At 38.4% G+C, this 20,882-nt stretch overlaps 1 protein-coding gene across 1 annotated transcript; it reads left to right on the forward strand.

Annotated features, from left to right (window-relative positions):
- The first annotated feature begins 1,844 nt into the window (after positions 1-1,844).
- LOC141651620 (xyloglucan-specific galacturonosyltransferase 1-like) lies at positions 1,845-10,313 on the forward strand. Its single transcript, XM_074459324.1, has 2 exons — positions 1,845-2,990; positions 10,030-10,313. The coding sequence occupies exons 1-2, from the start codon at positions 2,033-2,035 to the stop codon at positions 10,311-10,313; spliced, it is 1,242 nt and encodes a 413-aa protein (XP_074315425.1). The 5' UTR covers positions 1,845-2,032.
- Positions 10,314-20,882: the final 10,569 nt, after the last annotated feature.

Genomic DNA, 20,882 nt, shown 5'->3' on the forward strand with positions numbered 1-20,882 from the left:
TGATCTTCACATATTGTTGTAATTATCGTTTAAAACAACAATTCGTGAAGAACAAATCGAAAACAAAACAAAAGAACAAAGCAACCGTGTAAACTAGACACGGTTCCCAAAGCAAAACAGGCCGTGGCACATAAAAATATGCCGAGACCAAAAGCCACACGGTCTATCAAAATTTTTATACAAAAATTATCGATTTGATAAAAACCAATTGCGATATCACCTAATCCGTATAGAAATGAAAAAGCAATTGATAGATCTTAACACATTACAATGAATATTGATTACAAAATAATATGCAAAGATCAAATCGACAACAAAAACAAAAACATGGCACGGAATTCAAAAGGAAGCAGCCGTGCAAAAAAAAAAATAACCGAAAAAAAAATTTTCAGCCGTGTGGAATTTTTTTCAACAAAAATTAATCGATCCATTTCGTTTGATGAAAATCACATAGAAAAATTTACGTTGCCTCGCTCTGATACCACTTGTGGGGTAATATCCGTATAAAACCCTTTCTTTATGAGAGATCAAGGTAGATCTCCTCCTAATTGTTGCACCCAAGATTGTCCGAGAAATGCCCTTGTGCTAGAAGGAATCCTCTAATTGCCTTGCAATATAGAGAGGATTGTTTTGTGAATTTTGGTTAGATGAGAGATCTAGAATTTTGAGAGAGACAATTCCCAAAACCCTAATTTGTTTTTGCAAATGACAATTAGATTAAGCAAGAGGAGAAAACTCTCCTTATGTTCTCCTAATCTCGGCCAAACCGAGTGAGAGGAAGAGAAATGGGCTTTTCCATTTCCTCTTCACTTAAACTCGTGGTACGACCCGAAATGCGCTAAATGTATATGACACGGTTTAATTATAAATCGTCATCGGTTATCGGTTATTAAAGCATCAACTAATAATACGGATTAGTTGAATTATTAATACATGTCCGACAAAGACAATATTGTATAATTATATTCAATATACATTAATCAAATATAAATCGTTTATATTCAATCTTACGAATTAATCGTTAAATTCGTCTTAGCCATTTTTATTTAATCCGTATTAAATAGAATATCTCAACATCACATTTTTGACTAATTAATAGTCAAATAACTCGACTAACAATTGGTTAGTCAAATTTGGCATCTACATGACTGTATTTTCATACCGTCACATTTCTCAAACGTATCCTATAGGTGTGACTTTTAGGGACCAGTTGATCACCGCCATCTGTATGACAATAACGTCAAACTTATCTAGCAAGCCAACCGTTATTGATAAACGTGGATCAACTGATAATAATACCAAAAGTATGCCCTTTGATCCTTTTAGAGATTTATAAGTCCTTGCACTAACTGTTAAGGACACCAACCCCAACAAGAAAGAAAGGAGGAAAAGGGAGTGCGGGATTTTTAGTCGGGATTTTTACGAGTCGGTTTTGACTCGTTTCAATAATAATTAAATCCGTAAGTCAAACGCAAATTCCGTCAAGACCAAAGTTTTTAAACACGAGATTACAAGAAAATTGAGTATTCATACGACCCATTTCCAATATCGTTTACCCAACGTTCAAAAGAATTGTCATTTCCCCCCCGATACGCCCTTAATTCGAAATAAAAGATTTTACACGGTTTAAACTATTTTTAAACATTTCGAAACTATCAAAATAAATACTTTTCTTCATAATATAATAAAATTATATTTCTTTGAATTATTTTTTTACTTTAAATACACTAATGTCAAATCTTACTTGATTAATTAATTATTTTCGAAATATATTAACGGTCCGAAATTTACGGGGCGTTACACTCCTCATATAAAACTAAACTCCAATATCATCCTAAACGAGTCACATTTTTCGGCATTTGCCTCACAGAATGTGAATTTTAGTCTCAAAGAGTCTGATTTGGGCGTTGCCAAAACCGCGACAGTTCCTTCTCCTGCGATCCCTTCAATCCCATCGTCAGTTATACGGGATAGCATTAAAATTGAAACTCCTGTTGTTAAAAACACCTCCGAAAATAGTCAAGGGGAAAAGATGATGAGAATGTTGAATGCAATGAAAAAAGCAGATGAACATCTATCAGTCTTAAGGTCTTACATTGCGAAATCAAAGCACTCAGATTGTAATGGAAAAGGGATATATGTGTATGACCTGCCCGAAAAGTTCAACAGGGGTTTGTTCGCCAAGTGCAACGAAATGCTCACAGGGCTCGACTATTGTATGTACTTCACCAATGATGCAATGGGAGAGCCTCTCACAGAGCTAGGGAAAGGCTGGTATAACACTCATCAATACTCCTTAGAGCCGATTTTCCACTCTCGAATCCTAAATCATCCTTGTAGGGTCCATAATGTGGAAGACGCTAAGGTCTTCTATGTGCCCCACTATGGCGGTCTAGACGTGTTAAGATGGCACTTCAAAAATGTTTCAAACGACTTAAAAGACACCCTCACCAACGAGCTACTCGAGTGGCTTGAGCTTCAGAGCTCATGGAAGAGGAATTCCGGAAGGGACCATGTCTTCGTCCTAGGAAAAGTCTCTTGGGATTTCCGAAGGGGGGAAAATAAGACATGGGGGACCCGATTACTAGAACTCCCTGGGCTCCACGAACCATTGAAGCTCCTCATCGAGAGACACCCGTGGAAAATCAATGAAGTTGGTGTCCCTCACCCGACCTACTTCCACCCCAGCTCGGATCAGGAAATCCTCGCCCTACAAGCCGAACTGAAGAGGGTCCAGCGGGTGAACCTGATAAGCTTCGCAGGGGCCTCACGAAAGGCCCCAGAGAGCATCAGGTCCATACTCATCGAGCAATGCACCTCGGCTTCTGACAAGTGCAAGTTCTTTGATTGCAGGAACTTGGCTTGCCTTAGCCCGGTTCCTGTCATTAACTTGTTTAGAGAGTCAGAGTTCTGCCTTCAGCCACCAGGGGATAGTCCAACCAGGAAATCGCTCTTTGATTCCCTGGTTGCTGGTTGTATTCCTGTTGTTTTCTACTGATGAAGAGTGTCGTCGTGGCTCTCAATCAAACACATTTATAATACTCAACAAACAACTAGTTAGCGGTAAGTCGAGGTCGATCCATGGGACGGTGTGCTTTGGGTTCTAAGTCTATCTATCTCAATTTATGCTAGTGTCACGATTGATTTGGGGTTTGTAGTTGTGTCTAGACTAATGCAAACAATAAAGTAAAGCAAACAATAAAGAAAGGATGTAAACAAATGATTAAAAGTGCTAGGATATCATGGGGTCATGGGGGATTCATGGTGTTGATCATACAAACATGTTTACAATTATATGCAAGCAATTAATGTTGTGGAGGAACCGAGTTGGGTTATATCTTACGGTTCTTAAGAAGAGTTGGGTCCCTGAGTCAATCGATTAGATTGTACAACACCTACAAGTCGACTTACTTTCCTCCTAATCAACTTCTATGCATGGTCTAACAAGACTCGAGTTGGTTTATATCTTACAAGTCAAGTTGAGTAGATAAGAGATGGTAAAAATGCAAGGATTCATAGGCTTAGCATTTCATCAAACATAACATGTGCATAAAGTTGACATCACAACAAGCAAGCAATTTAATCATGTGAACATATTAGATTAAGCATTAATCAATCCCATGTTGGTTTCCCTTAATTACCCATTAATCCTAGCTAAATAACTACTCACTCATTATCATGGGAAACATGTCATTAATGGTGTCAATCATCACAACAAGTATAAACATGATAATAGAATGAAGAAATAAACAATAAAGAGTAAAAGGGTAAAAGAATTATACCAACTTGAGATGATCCAAATAATAAAGCAAAGAATAATAGAAGAAACTTGATTGATTGATGGAAGGTTGTCAATCTCCCAATAATAACCCAATAATCTTCAATTACCCAATAATAAACTTGAATAATAAACTTGAACAATAATTAAGGAGAGATTAATGTGTAATTTGTGGAAGGATTAAAGAGTAATCTATTCTAATCTACTCCTAATCTAATCTAAAGAAGGATTTTCTACTCTAAAACAACATAAAAGAGATCTCATAAAACTTGATGGTTTGATTATTACAAATGGGGTATTTATAGTGAAAATTAGGGAGGATGCATTAGGGTTAACTAAGGGCTAAACTAGTAATTACACTTTTTAAGTTGAGCAAGGAGCCTCCGGGATTATCCGAGAGAAGGGCGTCTTTCTTTGAGCTTGAAGAACACGAAAATCTCTGGAAAGGAATCCGAGCGGATTAGAGTCGGGACGGCCGGATTTGGGCTGAAGAATCCGAGCGGATCCTTGGGCAAGACGCTCGGATTGGTGAGGGGGAATCCGAGCGGATTCAAGAGCAAGACGCTCGGATTGTAGTGGGAGAATCCGAGCGGATTCAGAGCAATCCGAGCGGATTGGGCAATCCGAGCGTCTTCAGCGCGGGACGCGCGGATTCTTGTACAGCTTCTTTGTTTGAGCTCGGATTGTAAAACGGACGTCATTTTCTCATCCGGACTCCTATTGGAGTGATTCAAAAGCCTAGATCGCTTGATTTTTCGATGCCGTTCCATCTAGCATACTTTCAGAGCCAAAGGAGCAACCCTTGGTTCGGGTTTCGAGCCATTTTCTTCATGAAGTGCCTTCCCTCTCGTCATTCTTACTTTTAACCCTTTGGTCCTTCTACATACACTTTATTCCTATATCTTTGGTCATCATTCTTGCCTCCTCTTCATACTAGTCCATCTAATATCATCAATAAGCTTCCAAATATGCACGAAAGACGGGAATTTCCGCCTTATTATCTCCTTTTCTACAAAACATATGAAATTCGATAGAAAAGCAAAAAGGAAGGTTTTGACGGATAAAATGGCCATGAAATGCTATAATAGTATGCAAAATAGGTTCAATTAGGGGACTAAATATGCGCTAATTATGGTCACATCAAATATCCCCAAACCGAACCTTTACTCGTCCCGAGTAAAGAGGTGACTAAAACTAGACCTTTATTTAAACTAACCTAATAACATAGCCGATATGAGACAATTAGCGGGTCTCACTCCGCCCCTTCAACTCACAACAAGACAACCATGAGGTAGGATGCCTCCTTGCAAGGCAAGGTGGGGCTTGCCAAAATGGCGACACATCCAAACATTAAGCACACAAAAACACATAATGGATGCATCTACAAAAAGAATAGCCACTTTCCTCATCTAAGTGGCGGAAATTATCTACAAGGGAAGCAATTCAAGGGTACACAATCCTTCATAGATGCAATTTGTTCAAACTACTAAGCCTAGAAGGATACCAATAAATCACCTCCAAGTTGTGTCAAGCTAGGGTACCTTTGTCCTCAATCGTTAAATGCTTTTGTCAAGAATAGACTCCCTATGGTGTTAGAAACACTGGAGGATCGCGGAATTCCCCCTCTTGCCTAGACAAGAAGAAGGGTCGTCCCCTCTCTACCATGCACAAAAATGGATACGATGGATAAAGGGATCGATAGATATTTGAGTTTCACTTTGGGAGTTTGCTTTTGTTTTTGTTTTTCCCCCCAATTTCATGTGGCATTTGACATTTGAGAACACTTTCTTTTGCCATTTCTTTTGATTTTTGGCTTTTCAACACTTGACAACTTTCAACTTTTTGCATTTTCTTTTTGAACATTTTCAAAGTCACCCCATATGTAGGGAGGGTGCCTTATATTTGAAGCTTAGGAGTTTTCATTTTTTGTTACTCCTCTTTTCTTTTGATGCATTTTTTTGCAAGCTTTCTTTCACTTTTCATTTCTTTTCTTGAACTCAAATTTGAACAATTTTTGTGCCCATTCCCTTTGATGACAAAAATGTGGTAGAACATGGATGATGGATGGATGGATGGATGGATGCATGGTTTCAAGGGTCACCTTGGAATAAACGGTAGCCAAGGAGTTATCACACCACAAGGTACACTTGACTAGACCTTAATCCATGGGTCAAAGGATACTAGCATGACACATCCTAGGGTGTTTTACAAGTATTCTAACAAGCAAAGTCTTAAGAATAAAAAGCATCTACTAGGGCCTATATACACTTGTCAAGCTTCCCAAGTAGACGGTTTTGCAAAATTTTCTAACATGCAACTACATGCCATGATGCAACTAACATTTATACATCCTAATGCATATGATTCTACCAACTAATATGCCAAATAAACTAAATGCAAGTCCTAAGTTCACATTGTTTTACCGCATCAATCAAAATAAAGCCACATAGTCATTAACATAAAGAGGAAAAAGGAGATTGGAAAGATCATACCATGCGGTCTTCAATATCCTCATGTCTCGGATGTGGCGTAGTCAATCAATGTGAAAAAGGATGAACAAACACAATATATACAAAACAATATATACAAGTCTACACTACAAAGGAAATGAACTTGTTTTTGGATTTTTCAAATTTTCAAATTTTTATGGTTTTTGTTTTTATGAAATTAAAAGACATATTTTTGTGATTTTTCGAAATTTTTCAATTTTTATGCATTTTTTGGAATATAAATTCCCATCCCCCACTTTATTTTGGACATTGTCCTCAATGTACATGTAGGAGTAGGAATGAAAAAGAAATACATGTTTTTGGATTTTTGATTTTTTGAAATAAAGTACAAATGCAAAATGATATGGATGAATGCATGCTCTAACTAAATGCAATTCTATATGACATATATAACAAATGAATGCAATCTAAACTATACTATATGATGCATGTTTTCTAGTAAACTATGGTCACTTATGATCAAACCTCCCCAAACCGATTTAAACACTATTTCTAGTGTAGAAAAGAAATAGGTTTGGTCATTAGTGCCTATGCATGACTTCTAATCTATATGCAAATAACTACATGAATCATGTGAGATAAATACAATGCAAACTATACTAAATGCATATATACAAATTAATGGTTATTGAGGAACTCCATCAAACCAAGGACTATCAATTAACAATTTCATAGAAAATTATCACTAGCACTCAAAGCACGTAGAAGTCGGTCAAATTCTTGGGAGTGGGACATGAATAGGCATTCATAGCAACACAAGATTATGCAATTGAAAAATGCCCAAGTAAAAGACCGAACAAGCATATCAAGGGCATCATGACAAAAATCATAAGAAAAATGATGGATGGAAGGGACATGAAATGGGTAGTTGGTTGGCAATTCACTCAACTCATCCTCCAAATAGTCAAAATCACCACATTCAATGCAAGTACTCTCACTATCATCCAAGGTGATTTCAAGAGTGTCTAATTGAGGTTCCCAAATGTCCTCATCAAGTTCCTCATCCCAACAAGGTCCATTATCAAAGGGGTTGTCATAGCAAGGCTCACCAAGCTCAACACAATTGTCTCCCTCAAATATGTCATCCTCAAAGGGTGAGTTTTCACTCAAGTTCACATCCATATCATTCTCACTTTGCCCATTAACATCAAATTCCATGGAGGTTGATTTCATTGAAACACAAGAAGAGTAGGATGACGGCATCCAAGCATTAGTTTCACAATCAAGAATGTACTCCTCCTCATCATCACTCTCCTCATCTAGCACTCCATCTTCCCAAGGTGGGGTAATTTTGTGGACAAAGTGGGTTGACTCAAGGTTATAGGAAGGTTTCTCATCCTCACAAATCTCATTTTCATCATAGTTTTCCTCAATGAATTTTTGAAATGTGGCTTTTATCACTTCCATACCTTCCTTGGCATTCTCAAAGATGTCATGTATAGTTTGCTTAAGACAATGGGTGGTCATGAACTCAACAAATTCCCAAAATTCCTCACAACTCATCTCACATATCCTACCACCACTCAAGTGAAATGCCAAGTTGCGGGTTTCAAGGTTCATGCCATTATAAACAACACAACATGCTTCATAATTTGAAATAGTAAAACCATGATGCCAAGCATGAGTCATATATTCTTCAAATCTTGCAACATATTTATCAAATGACTCATTTTCATATTGCCAAAAATTGAATGTAGACATGTTGAGCATGTGAAATAGAACAAGTACAATAAAACTCAAGAAAAAGAAGCACAACTAAAACTAGACAAAAGAACAATTCAAATAAACAACACCGTCCCCGGCAACGGCGCCATTTTGATGAAGAGTGTCGTCGTGGCTCTCAATCAAACACATTTATAATACTCAACAAACAACTAGTTAGCGGTAAGTCGAGGTCGATCCATGGGACGGTGTGCTTTGGGTTCTAAGTCTATCTATCTCAATTTATGCTAGTGTCACGATTGATTTGGGGTTTGTAGTTGTGTCTAGACTAATGCAAACAATAAAGTAAAGCAAACAATAAAGAAAGGATGTAAACAAATGATTAAAAGTGCTAGGATATCATGGGGTCATGGGGGATTCATGGTGTTGATCATACAAACATGTTTACAATTATATGCAAGCAATTAATGTTGTGGAGGAACCGAGTTGGGTTATATCTTACGGTTCTTAAGAAGAGTTGGGTCCCGGAGCCGAATCGATTAGATTGTACAACACCTACAAGTCGACTTACTTTCCTCCTAATCAACTTCTATGCATGGTCTAACAAGACTCGAGTTGGTTTATATCTTACAAGTCAAGTTGAGTAGATAAGAGATGGTAAAAATGCAAGGATTCATAGGCTTAGCATTTCATCAAACATAACATGTGCATAAAGTTGACATCACAACAAGCAAGCAATTTAATCATGTGAACATATTAGATTAAGCATTAATCAATCCCATGTTGGTTTCCCTTAATTACCCATTAATCCTAGCTAAATAACTACTCACTCATTATCATGGGAAACATGTCATTAATGGTGTCAATCATCACAACAAGTATAAACATGATAATAGAATGAAGAAATAAACAATAAAGAGTAAAAGGGTAAAAGAATTATACCAACTTGAGATGATCCAAATAATAAAGCAAAGAATAATAGAAGAAACTTGATTGATTGATGGAAGGTTGTCAATCTCCCAATAATAACCCAATAATCTTCAATTACCCAATAATAAACTTGAATAATAAACTTGAACAATAATTAAGGAGAGATTAATGTGTAATTTGTGGAAGGATTAAAGAGTAATCTATTCTAATCTACTCCTAATCTAATCTAAAGAAGGATTTTCTACTCTAAAACAACATAAAAGAGATCTCATAAAACTTGATGGTTTGATTATTACAAATGGGGTATTTATAGTGAAAATTAGGGAGGATGCATTAGGGTTAACTAAGGGCTAAACTAGTAATTACACTTTTAAGTTGAGCAAGGAGCCTCCGGGATTATCCGAGAGAAGGGCGTCTTTCTTTGAGCTTGAAGAACACGAAAATCTCTGGAAAGGAATCCGAGCGGATTAGAGTCGGGACGGCCGGATTTTGGGTGAAGAATCGAGCGGATCCTTGGGCAAGACGCTCGGATTGGTGAGGGGGAATCCGAGCGGATTCAAGAGCAAGACGCTCGGATTGTAGTGGGAGAATCCGAGCGGATTCAGAGCAATCCGAGCGGATTGGGCAATCCGAGCGTCTTCAGCGCGGGACGCGCGGATTCTTGTACAGCTTCTTTGTTTGAGCTCGGATTGTAAAACGGATGTCATTTTCTCATCCGGACTCCTATTGGAGTGATTCAAAAGCCTAGATCGCTTGATTTTTCGATGCCGTTCCATCTAGCATACTTTCAGAGCCAAAGGAGCAACCCTTGGTTCGGGTTTCGAGCCATTTTCTTCATGAAGTGCCTTCCCTCTCGTCATTCTTACTTTTAACCCTTTGGTCCTTCTACATACACTTTATTCCTATATCTTTGGTCATCATTCTTGCCTCCTCTTCATACTAGTCCATCTAATATCATCAATAAGCTTCCAAATATGCACGAAAGACGGGAATTTCCGCCTTATTATCTCCTTTTCTACAAAACATATGAAATTCGATAGAAAAGCAAAAAGGAAGGTTTTGACGGATAAAATGGCCATGAAATGCTATAATAGTATGCAAAATAGGTTCAATTAGGGGACTAAATATGCGCTAATTATGGTCACATCATCTACCCATTTACCGCACATTACCAGTATCCCTGGCATTTACCCGAGGATCATAGGCGATATTCAGTGTACATAGACCAAGAAGAGGTAAAATCGTCCAAGGTAAATGTGGTGAAAATGCTAGTAAAAATTACTTGGGAAGAAAGGGAAGAAATTAGAAAGTATATAATAGATGAGTTAATGCCTAGGTTAGTGTACTCTGATCCAAGGGCAAAGTTGGAAATGTTTGAGGATGCGTTTGACATTTCTGTGAATAGTCTTGTTGAAAGAGCAACCAAAATTTAAGGTTAATAATATAATATCAGTATATGAAACAAGTCCAAATCATCATAGAAACTATCTTCGAAAATGGGATCGGTTGGTACAGAACGACTGATGTCTGATATAAGTGTATATAATGATCTAAAACGAGAATTTATGGTGTTTATAAGACGCGCCAGTGATGGGACTTGTTCGGTTGTAGACTTGTCGTATCGCAGAAATTCATGTAACATTTAAGTGCTGCTGTGTAAGTTGTGATGTATTGAAACTGTGAAATTCATGGGATTTGCTAAGGCTTACCTGCTTTTGCCATGACTAAAGTTGAATCACCTTGCATATTACATTTGTACCAAGGTATTAGGTGACAGCTGGTCTTTTGTAAAACCGTTATACGGCATACAACGACGGAACGACCTTATAGTAGTTTATACATCTCATTCGATCATGATTCAACGATAGGAATAAATGGCTATTGATAGTGTCAAATATGTCGTGTCTAGTATGATTTTTAGGTTGTCTATTCAAGTGTCAAGGCCAAATTATGGGTTAATCTCGGACATACCGGCTTACTCTATGTTTTTGTAGTTTTGGGTCACAAAGGGCTTCTTCTTGGATTGATCACCTTTTTGAGGCAAGTCAAGCACCCGTATCAAAGAGTCGAGGTGAAGATTTCATTTTGTTTTGACCAAGATAAGAAGTCCGTCACAAGCAAGCAATGACGAGTGGAAGTTGGAAAGTAAAATATCAAGTGAAACTTGGAAGTTTGACGGGGGAGTCTAGGCCGCAGCGCAGCCTGCGCCACCTTCAGAGAAGCCTGCGCAATTCTGTTTTAAACACGGGCTTAATTAAACAGTCCGTGTTTTTGGGCTTATTTTTGGACGACTTAACCTAGATAGGAGTGCACCCCTATATATACTCCACATTTTGAAGACCTAAAGAATCATCTAATTATTGAATAATCACTAGAGGCTTGTAGAAGAAGAACACTTTGTTTTTGGGAAAACGTTGTAGGGTAATATCCGTATAAGACCCTTAAAAATTAGGACTATAACGTAAATTTTAACATAGGATTTATGGTCATAAACGAAATACAATAGAAAACGACAAAGATTAAGAATCAACCTCGGGTCCTTTGATGTGCGGCGTAAAGAACAGAAATCAAAGTAGATTTCCTCCTAATCGTTGCACCCAAGACCGTCTGAGAATATGCCCTTGTGCTAGAAATGCTCTCTAATTGACTTGCAATATTGAGAGAGCTATTGTGAGGTTATTCGATGTGAGATCTAGAAATTTCAGAGAAGAATGCTCTGAAACCCTAATATTTTTGTCAAAATGAATGATTAGGTTAGAAAGGAGGAGAAGCTCTCCTTTTGTTCCTTTCATTCGGCCAAACCGAGATCCACATGGGGAAGTGGGCTTCCACTTCCTCTTATGTTTAACTCGTGGTCCGACTCGAAATTTGCTGAATGTATACGACGGGTTTTTAATTATAAATCGGCATCGGTTATCGGTTATTAAAACATCAACTAATAACACGGGTTAGTTGAAATATTAATACATGTCCGACAAAGACAATATTGTATAATTAATTCAATATACATTAATTAAATATAAATCGTTTATATTCAATTTACGAATTAACTGCTTAATTCGTCTTAGCCATTATTATTTAATCAGTATTAAATAATTATCTCAACATCGCGTTTGACTAATTACTAGTCAATAACTCCGACTAACTGGTTTGTCAAATTTGGCATCAACATGACTGTATTTTCATACTGTCACATCTCTCAAACGTATCCTATAGGTGTGACTTTTAGGTACCAGTTGATCACCGCCATCTGTATGACAATAACGTCAAACTTATCTAGCAAGCCAATCGTTATTGATAAACGTGGATCAACTGATAATAATACAAAAGTATACCCTTTGATCCTTTTAGAGATTTATAAGTCCTTGCACTAACTGTAAAGGACACCAGCCCCAACAAGCTCCCACTTGTCCGTACAAGTGTACGTGCAATGACGTTATCCGCACTCACTTTGGAGGACACGGCTCAACAAACTCCCACTTGTCCGTACAAGTGTATGTGCGATAACCGATTCTCATATTCATTTAAAAATTTCTCCCACTCAATGTAAAACAATTTGCAGATCCGGATCCGCAAAGGTCGTATTTTACAATCGATCTGTATCAAGAGTGGTTTCCCCGACTAGAGAGTAACTTAACTGATAAAACGAATCCGTATCCGAGCATGGCCATGCATTTCGATTCTGACTCCTCGAGTGGCCCCGAGAAATATCGAGTACACGATAAAGGCTGAATATTTCCTTCAACTCGACTCCTTCCGATCTAAGCACAAAGCATGAAATGACCGAAAAAATCTACTTGGCCCCACATTACGGATGACCGTGAGAAAGAAACCAAAGTCACCCAAAATCGGCCTTAGTCTCAAGAGGGTCGACGAGTCAAAAGAATCGACTCTTAGGATCACCATGGAGGTCCTATCCACGACCGGGCACCGAATGTTATAAAACATTTAGGACTCCATGTCGATGTCACAATTGTGTCCTACGAGATATCCGTATAACTCGCCTCTGTGATTGGTCAGTCAACCGTTTGACTTATGGCTCGTTGAACCCACCATCAACCAACGTCACAAAATAATTGCCAGAGTTATCAGCTCATGTGGGCAATTAAGGACTAAAAATATAATGTTTGTTCAGTTCACTTTGTGGTGTTCAAAATTGTCGGACAATTCCACATGAAAAACAAAATATATAAATATCAAAACGATGATGTTGTATATAGTACAAAAGAGAATGAATCTAATCCATAAAAGAGTACTACAACTCAGGAACACGTTTAATTCCCATGGAAAAAACGTGCCCTTCATGCTTATCTTGTCGTAATGGTTTAGTGAGAGGATCTGCTATATTATCATCTGTAGCAATCTTTTCTATCACTACTTCCTTTTGCTCCACGTAATCTCGGATTAGATGAGCTTTCCGTTGTACATGTCTAGATTTGTTGCTAGACTTAGGCTCCTTAGCTTGGAAGATGGCACCTCTATTGTCACAATAGATGGTGATCGGGTCATTCGAACTAGGCACTACAGATAGTCCTTGTAAGAATTGACGCATCCATATCGCTTCCTTTGCAGCTTCAGACGCGGCATAGTACTCGGACTCGTCGTAGAATCTCTTTGTAACACTTTGTTTGGAACTCTTCCGGTGACTGCAGCGCCATTAAGAGTAAAAACGAATCCAGACTGAGATTTCGAGTCATCTCGATCCGTTTGGAAGCTAGCATCTGCGTAACCGGTTGCGCATAGCTTTTGTTCGCCTCCATAAGTCAATGCCCAATCTTTAGTCCTCCGTAGGTACTTAAGAATGTTCTTGACAGCCATCCAATGTGAATCACCGGATCTTTGTTGGAATCGACTTGTCATACTCAATGCATATGCCACGCCGGGCGTGTGCATATCATGGCATACATGATTGATCCTATAGCCGAGGCATAAGGAATCCGTGTCATGCGCTCTGTCTCTTCCGGTGTCTCGGTGCACGAGACTTGCTCAAATGCACCCCTGGAGCCATAGGAAGAAACCCCTTTTAGAGTTAGTCATCTTTGAATCTCTCTAGGACTTTGTCTATGTAAGACTCTGGCGAGATATAACATCCGACGTGATCTATCTCGATAGATACGGATGCCCAAAATTCTTTGTGCCTCACCCAGATCTTTCATCTGGAAATGGTTTTTCAACCATACTTTCACCGAAGTTAAGAGAGGTATGTCATTCCCAATCAGGAGTATGTCATCGACATACAATATTAGGAAGACAATCTTGCTCCCACTCGACTTGATATAAAGACATGGTTCCTCGACTGATCGAATGAATCCATTCTCTTTTATCACTTGGTGAGCGATGATTCCAACTCCGAGATGCTTGCTTAAGTCCATAAATGGAACGCTTAAGCTTGCACACTTTCTTAGGATGTTCTGGATCGATGAAACCTTCGGGTTGTACCATGTACAACTCTTCCTCCAAAAAGCCGTTTAAGAAGGCGGTTTTCACGTCCATTTGCCAAATTTCATAGTCATGAAAAGCGGCAATCGCTAAGATAATCCGAATGGAACGCAGCATGACTACGGGTGCAAAAATCTCATCGTAGTGCAAACCTGGAACTTGGGTGAAACCTTTAGCAACTAGTCGTGCTTTATAGATATCTTGTTGACCTTCCACAGAATGCTTTATCTTGTAAAGCCATTTGCATTGAAGGGGACAAACCTTAGCAGGTAAGTCAACAAGATCCCATACGTTGTTCTCATACATGGAGTCCATCTCGGATTGCATGGCCTCAAGCCATAGCTTAGAGTCAGAACTAGTCATGGCACCTTTATAGGTCGCGGGTTCACTACTCGTTAAGAGTAGAATGTCATCTATGTCATGTTCCTCGACCATACCAATGTATCTGTCCGGAGGAATAGAGACACTTCCCGACCTCCTAGGTTCCTCAGGAATATTTACCGCAGCTGGGATTGAAGGAACTGGTTCCTCCAATGGTTGCTCGGTACTTGGTTCTGGAATCTCCGACAGTTCGAAGGTTCTATCACTCTTTGCATTCTCGAGAAATTCCTTCTCTAAGAATGTCGCACTAGCCGCAACAAAAACACGTTGTTCGGTTGGCGAATAGAAGTAATGACCAAGCGTTCCTTTAGGATAACCTATAAAGTAAGTCTTGACCGATCGCGGGCCGAGCTTATCCTCGTGTCTCCACTTGACATAAGCCTCGCAGCCCCAAACCCGTATAAAGGACAAGTTAGGGATCGTTCCCTTCCATAGTTCATATGGAGTCTTGTCAACAACTTTAGACGGACTTCGGTTAAGTATTAGAGCAGCTGACAGAAGAGCATAACCCCATAATGAATCAGGTAATACCGTGTGACTCATCATGGATCGAACCATATCAAGTAGTGTTCGATTTCTCCGTTCGGACACACCATTCAACTGTGGTGTTCCAGGTGGAGTTAACTGTAAGGCAATCCCACAGTCCTTAAGGTGTTGATCAAACTCGTGAGAAAGATACTCGCCACCACGATCTGAACGTAGTGTTTTAATCTTTCTTCCCAGTAGGTTCTGTACCCTATTTTGGTATTCTTTGAATTTCTCAAAGGATTCACTTTTGTGCTTCATTAAGTAGACATAGCCATATCTACTTAAATCGTCCGTGAAAGTGATGAAATACCTATAGCCTTCTCGTGCGGTGATTGACATAGGTCCACATACATCCGTGTGTATGAGTCCTAATAGGTCAGCAGCGCGCATTCCAACACCTTTGAAGGAAATCCGAGTCATCTTACCGATGAGACATGATTCACACGTGCCAAATGATTGAAATTCAAAGGCCGAGATAGCTCCATTCTTTATGAGCTGTTTTACGCGTTTCTCATTAATGTGTCCCATACGGCAGTGCCATAGATACGTTTGATCTTTGTCACCAACCTTTAACTTTTTATTCATTACGTGTAATATTTCGCTGGTCTGATCTAAAACATAAATTCCATTCATGGAGACTGCCTTGCCATAAATCATATTGTGTAATGAGAAAATGCAAGAATTATTCTCTATTACAAATGAAAAACCAAGTTTGTCAAGTGCAGAAACAGAAATAATGTTTTTAGAAAGACTGGGTACATAATAGCAGTTATATAAAAATAACTCAAATCCGCTAGGAAGCTGGATCACATATGTTCCCCTCGAGACGGCAGCCATTCGTGCTCCATTCCCGACACGCAGGTCCACCTCACCCTTTACGAGGGGTTCGATGTTTCGGAGCCCCTGCACATGATTACACAGATGAGAACCACAACCAGTATCTAGTACCCAAGTTCCGTAACTTGCGTGGTTAATCTCAATCATATGAATAAAAGTAGAAGAAGAAGACATACCAACAGGTTTAACGCGACCTGCCTTTATGTCCTCATGGTATACAGGACATGTACGCCTCCAATGCCCAGTCTTGTGGCAATGGTGACACTCCAATGTACCATCCTTGCTCTTTGTCGCGCCTGATGAGGTGCTCGACTCACCAGGCCCACTCTTACCTGAACCCGACTTCTTAAACTTCGGTTTGCCTACTGTTAGGTCTGCTTTAGCTTTGCCCTTACCCTTGCCCTTGTTTGACACAACGAGAACATCCTGCTTCATGCTCCCACTAAACTTCATGTCCTTCTCGGTCTGTACGAGAAGGGAGTGTAGGGCATGAGGACTTTTCTTCAAATCATTCATATAGTAATTGGCTCTAAAGAGCGCAAAACCATCATGGAGTGAATGAAGCATGCGGTCAATCACAATGTTCTCGCTGATTTTACAATCAAGCATCTCCAGTTTCTCGACATTCTCAATCATGCTGAGAATGTGTGGGCTAACCGGTTGGCCCTTCTGGAGTTTCGCCTCAAAGAAGCGAGTGGTAAGCTCATAGGTCACGATCCTCGGTGCTTTCGAGAATTCCCTAGTGAGTGTGGTGAAAATCTTGTTTGCAGCTTGGGCTATGAAGCGTTTCTGCAAATTGGGTTCCATTGCAAAAATGAGTACGTTTTTAATCGCACCCGCTTCCATGACGAAATCGCTATACTTGGCGACCTCGTTAGCTCCAGCCGTGGGACCTGGGCTTGGCGGGATGGGCTCAGTTAAATATTTGAGCTTCCCGTCAGAAATGGCAGCATTCCGTAATGCCGCCTACCATTCCGCGAAGTTTGATCCATCATTCTTCAGTCGAGTAGACTGATTCATCTGATTCATGAAGATCCGAAGCCAGGACTCACGGTCCAATGTGGCACTTGGCATTGGGTCGTTCTGAAGACCAGCCATATTGTTTTAGCAGTTTAATTGATCGTGTTCTACACTGAAAAAGGAAGAAAAACAAAAACGAAATAAGCAACTCATCGAGGTGATTTAAGTCTATTTAAAAATCATTTTAACGTGTAGACTCTTGCACTTGCATAATTGATCTTCCTCAAGAATGATACAAGTGATCCCAAGACTCAATTTCCGTAAATTGATAAGCCAACTGTTTAGCTAGTTCTTCCGTAAGAACTCTTGGTCGACAGATTTCCATAAATCCTATCTATAGTCCACCATAATCACATGATCGTACAAGTGACCATAGTGTTGAGATAAAATAGGTCAATCGGTTCCAACTTACCCGACGTAGAAGGGGTCATATTATGCCTACCGACGAAGAAGGGACTCATTGGAGTTAGACCTATAAAGACCATTCTCAATTTTGGTTTATACGAGGAAGATCCCATCAACTTAGTTTTAATTCATTTTAAGTGAACGAATATCTAGCATTACGTGAATGAATTAATTTAGGTGATGGCTTAAAATCGTGTGACATGAGAATGTCATAGAAAACTAACGCGTGACCTCTATATGAGTCAGTTTTCATGCAATTATTAGGTGGTTTGGTTTTAGGCGGAATATGATGCAATCTATCGTTACAAAAAGAATAAAAGAATGCAATACGTAAATAAAATTCCTAGTGTGGCCTATCCTAATAAAAAGAACATAAAACAACTTTGGAATCCACTGTTGGACCCGAGAAGCTTGTCTTGATGTTCCATCTTGATCCATGTAGCGGGAGTGAGCATCCGATTCTCCATCTTTGGTCTTCTCAAAAATTACAATTTAAAGTTTACAAATATAAACCTATTTACATTCTAAATACAAAAACTGTAATTACAAGTGAAAAATCCAAAACGGAGATACGAGATCTCAAAATACAACCAAGACCGTGTTCCATCATTACGGTAACACGTTCTACTAAGGCCACACTAAGTTACAACCGTTTGTAAAAAAATAAATACGTAATTAAAAGCATTCAAGGTATTCAAAATACGATAAATAAAATGCATCAACTAAAACTAAATTTATTCGTGACATAATTCCGTAATTATGTTAAATTTATCCAAACCACCTTTTAATGATTAAAATTATATGACAAAACTGCTTCTATCAATTCAATTTTAATCCATTACAATCCGTTACTTTAAATACGCTTTTAAAATAACTATATGGTACGTGAGTGAACCGTTTCACTATCAAGCGAGTGTACAACATCCGTATGATGTACATATTGATGGCCAAAAGAGAATTTAAAACAAAAAGAGTAAAATTCAAAGCTGCCAAAACAAAATCCCTCGATCCAGGGACAAAAGTGCTCGATCGAGGAACAAAAGGGTTCGATCGACTGAACTGCTAGTCGATCGAGAGGTATGACAAACAGTAAGTACTCGATCGACAGAACTTGAGGTCGATCGAGGACTTTAATCAGCAAAACTGTTCGATCGAGTACGAGGACCTCTCGATCGAACAGTGGGGTTTTAAAAAATGGTCGATCGAGTAAAGCAAGTACTCGATCGAGTAAAAACAAGTCAGAATAGCACTCGATCGAGTAGAAATACGCTCGATCGAGTGCAAACATGGCTGAAAACTGTAAAACCCTCGTGAAAAACATATTTGACAAAACAAGACCAATTTCAGTTTGATCAAAAACGTATAAAATCAATTCTACAATTGACAAAACTTGACATATTGCTATAATCTCCGTATAAAATAACAATATGCAAAAGAACAAATCGAAAACAAGATAAATCAACCGTGTTAAAACATGTCACGGTTTCAAAAACGCAACAGCCGAGAGAAAAATTGCTGCTGCCGCACGAATTTCAAGACAATAAAAATCGTTTCAAAATCGTTTGATGAAAATCATATAGAAAAATTTACGTGGCCTCGCTCTGATACCACTTGTAGGGTAATATCCGTATAAGACCCTTAAAAATTAGGACTATAACGTAAATTTTAACATACGATTTATGGTCATAAACGAAATACAATAGAAAACGACAAAGATTAAGAATCAACCTCGGGTCCTTTGATGTGCGGCGTAAAGAACAGAAATCAAAGTAGATTTCCTCCTAATCGTTGCACCCAAGACCGTCTGAGAATATGCCCTTGTGCTAGAAATGCTCTCTAATTGACTTGTAATATTGAGAGAGCTATTGTGAGGTTATTCGATGTGAGATCTAGAAATTTCAGAGAAGAATGCTCTGAAACCCTAATATTTTTGTCAAAATGAATGATTAGGTTAGAAAGGAGGAGAAGCTCTCCTTTTGTTCCTTTCATTCGGCCAAACCGAGATCCACATGGGGAAGTGGGCTTCCACTTCCTCTTATGTTTAACTCGTGGTCCGACTCGAAATTTGCTGAATGTATACGACGGGTTTTTAATTATAAATCGTCATCGGTTATCGGTTATTAAAACATCAACTAATAACACGGGTTAGTTGAAATATTAATACATGTCCGACAAAGACAATATTGTATAATTAATTCAATATACATTAATTAAATATAAATCGTTTATATTCAATTTACGAATTAACTGCTTAATTCGTCTTAGCCATTATTATTTAATCCGTATTAAATAATTATCTCAACATCGCGTTTGACTAATTACTAGTCAATAACTCCGACTAACTGGTTAGTCAAATTTGGCATCAACATGTTGTATTTTCATCTTGTCACATCTCTCAAACGTATCCTATAGGTGTGACTTTTAGGGACCAGTTGATCACCGCCATCTGTATGACAATAACATCAAACTTATCTAGCAAGCCAATCGTTATTGATAAACGTGGATCAACTGATAATAATACAAAAGTATACCCTTTGATCCTTTTAGAGATTTATAAGTCCTTGCACTAACTGTAAAGGACACCAGCCCCAACAAAAGTTGTAATCTTTTGTTGAATTTTTGGATGCCCATCTTTCCACATTTCTTGTGTTCTTCTAAGGATATGGAAGGCTAAGCTTTCAACTTGATGTAATTTGATCAAAGTATCCAACTTTGGTATTGTAAGACTCTTAAACCTCTCTTAATTTATCTAATGCTCTTTTCTTGTGCTTAAATTCTTATGTTAAGTAATTCAGTGTTTGGTTTGATCATCCTTGCATATTATTTACTTGACTAGTGCATATCCTAAGGAAATGGTTTAATTTACTTAGGATTGTTTGGAGCAAGTTTGTTGTATGTTGATTTGGTTTAAAGGATTCCTACAACAAATAGGAAAGTCTATGTCTTTTTCTCATTTGTATGGTTTAATCTTATGAGAAATTGATCCTAGCTTCATCTTTTGGTTAAATTCTTAATGCTCATGCTTAGTCTCTTTTCATGGTTTAATGACTTGTTGTCTAAGTTTGAAGGATATGTGTAGATGGTTTAATTTGCATGTATCAACATCTTGAGGTGATAGTTTTGGGTAGATATTTGTGAGAGAGTAAAAAAGAGTCAAGCTTTACCATTGTTGGGTTACTAAGAGAGAATTACATCAAGCTTTCCCCTTTATATTGAATCTTGCATACTAGTTGTTTGTAGAATTGTCTCAATAAGAAGACCTCCAATTTTTACTCAAATTTCCATGTTTGTTTTCCAAACCCATCCCTTTTTCATCTATGTTTCCTACTAGTTGAACTTTGTTAATACCCATTGTTTGTGATTAGTACCCTTTGTTGAGTTTAAATCGTTAT

The sequence above is a fragment of the Silene latifolia genome, chromosome 4, assembly GCF_048544455.1.
Source record: "Silene latifolia isolate original U9 population chromosome 4, ASM4854445v1, whole genome shotgun sequence".
In the NCBI taxonomy this organism is placed as follows: Eukaryota; Viridiplantae; Streptophyta; class Magnoliopsida; order Caryophyllales; family Caryophyllaceae; genus Silene; species Silene latifolia.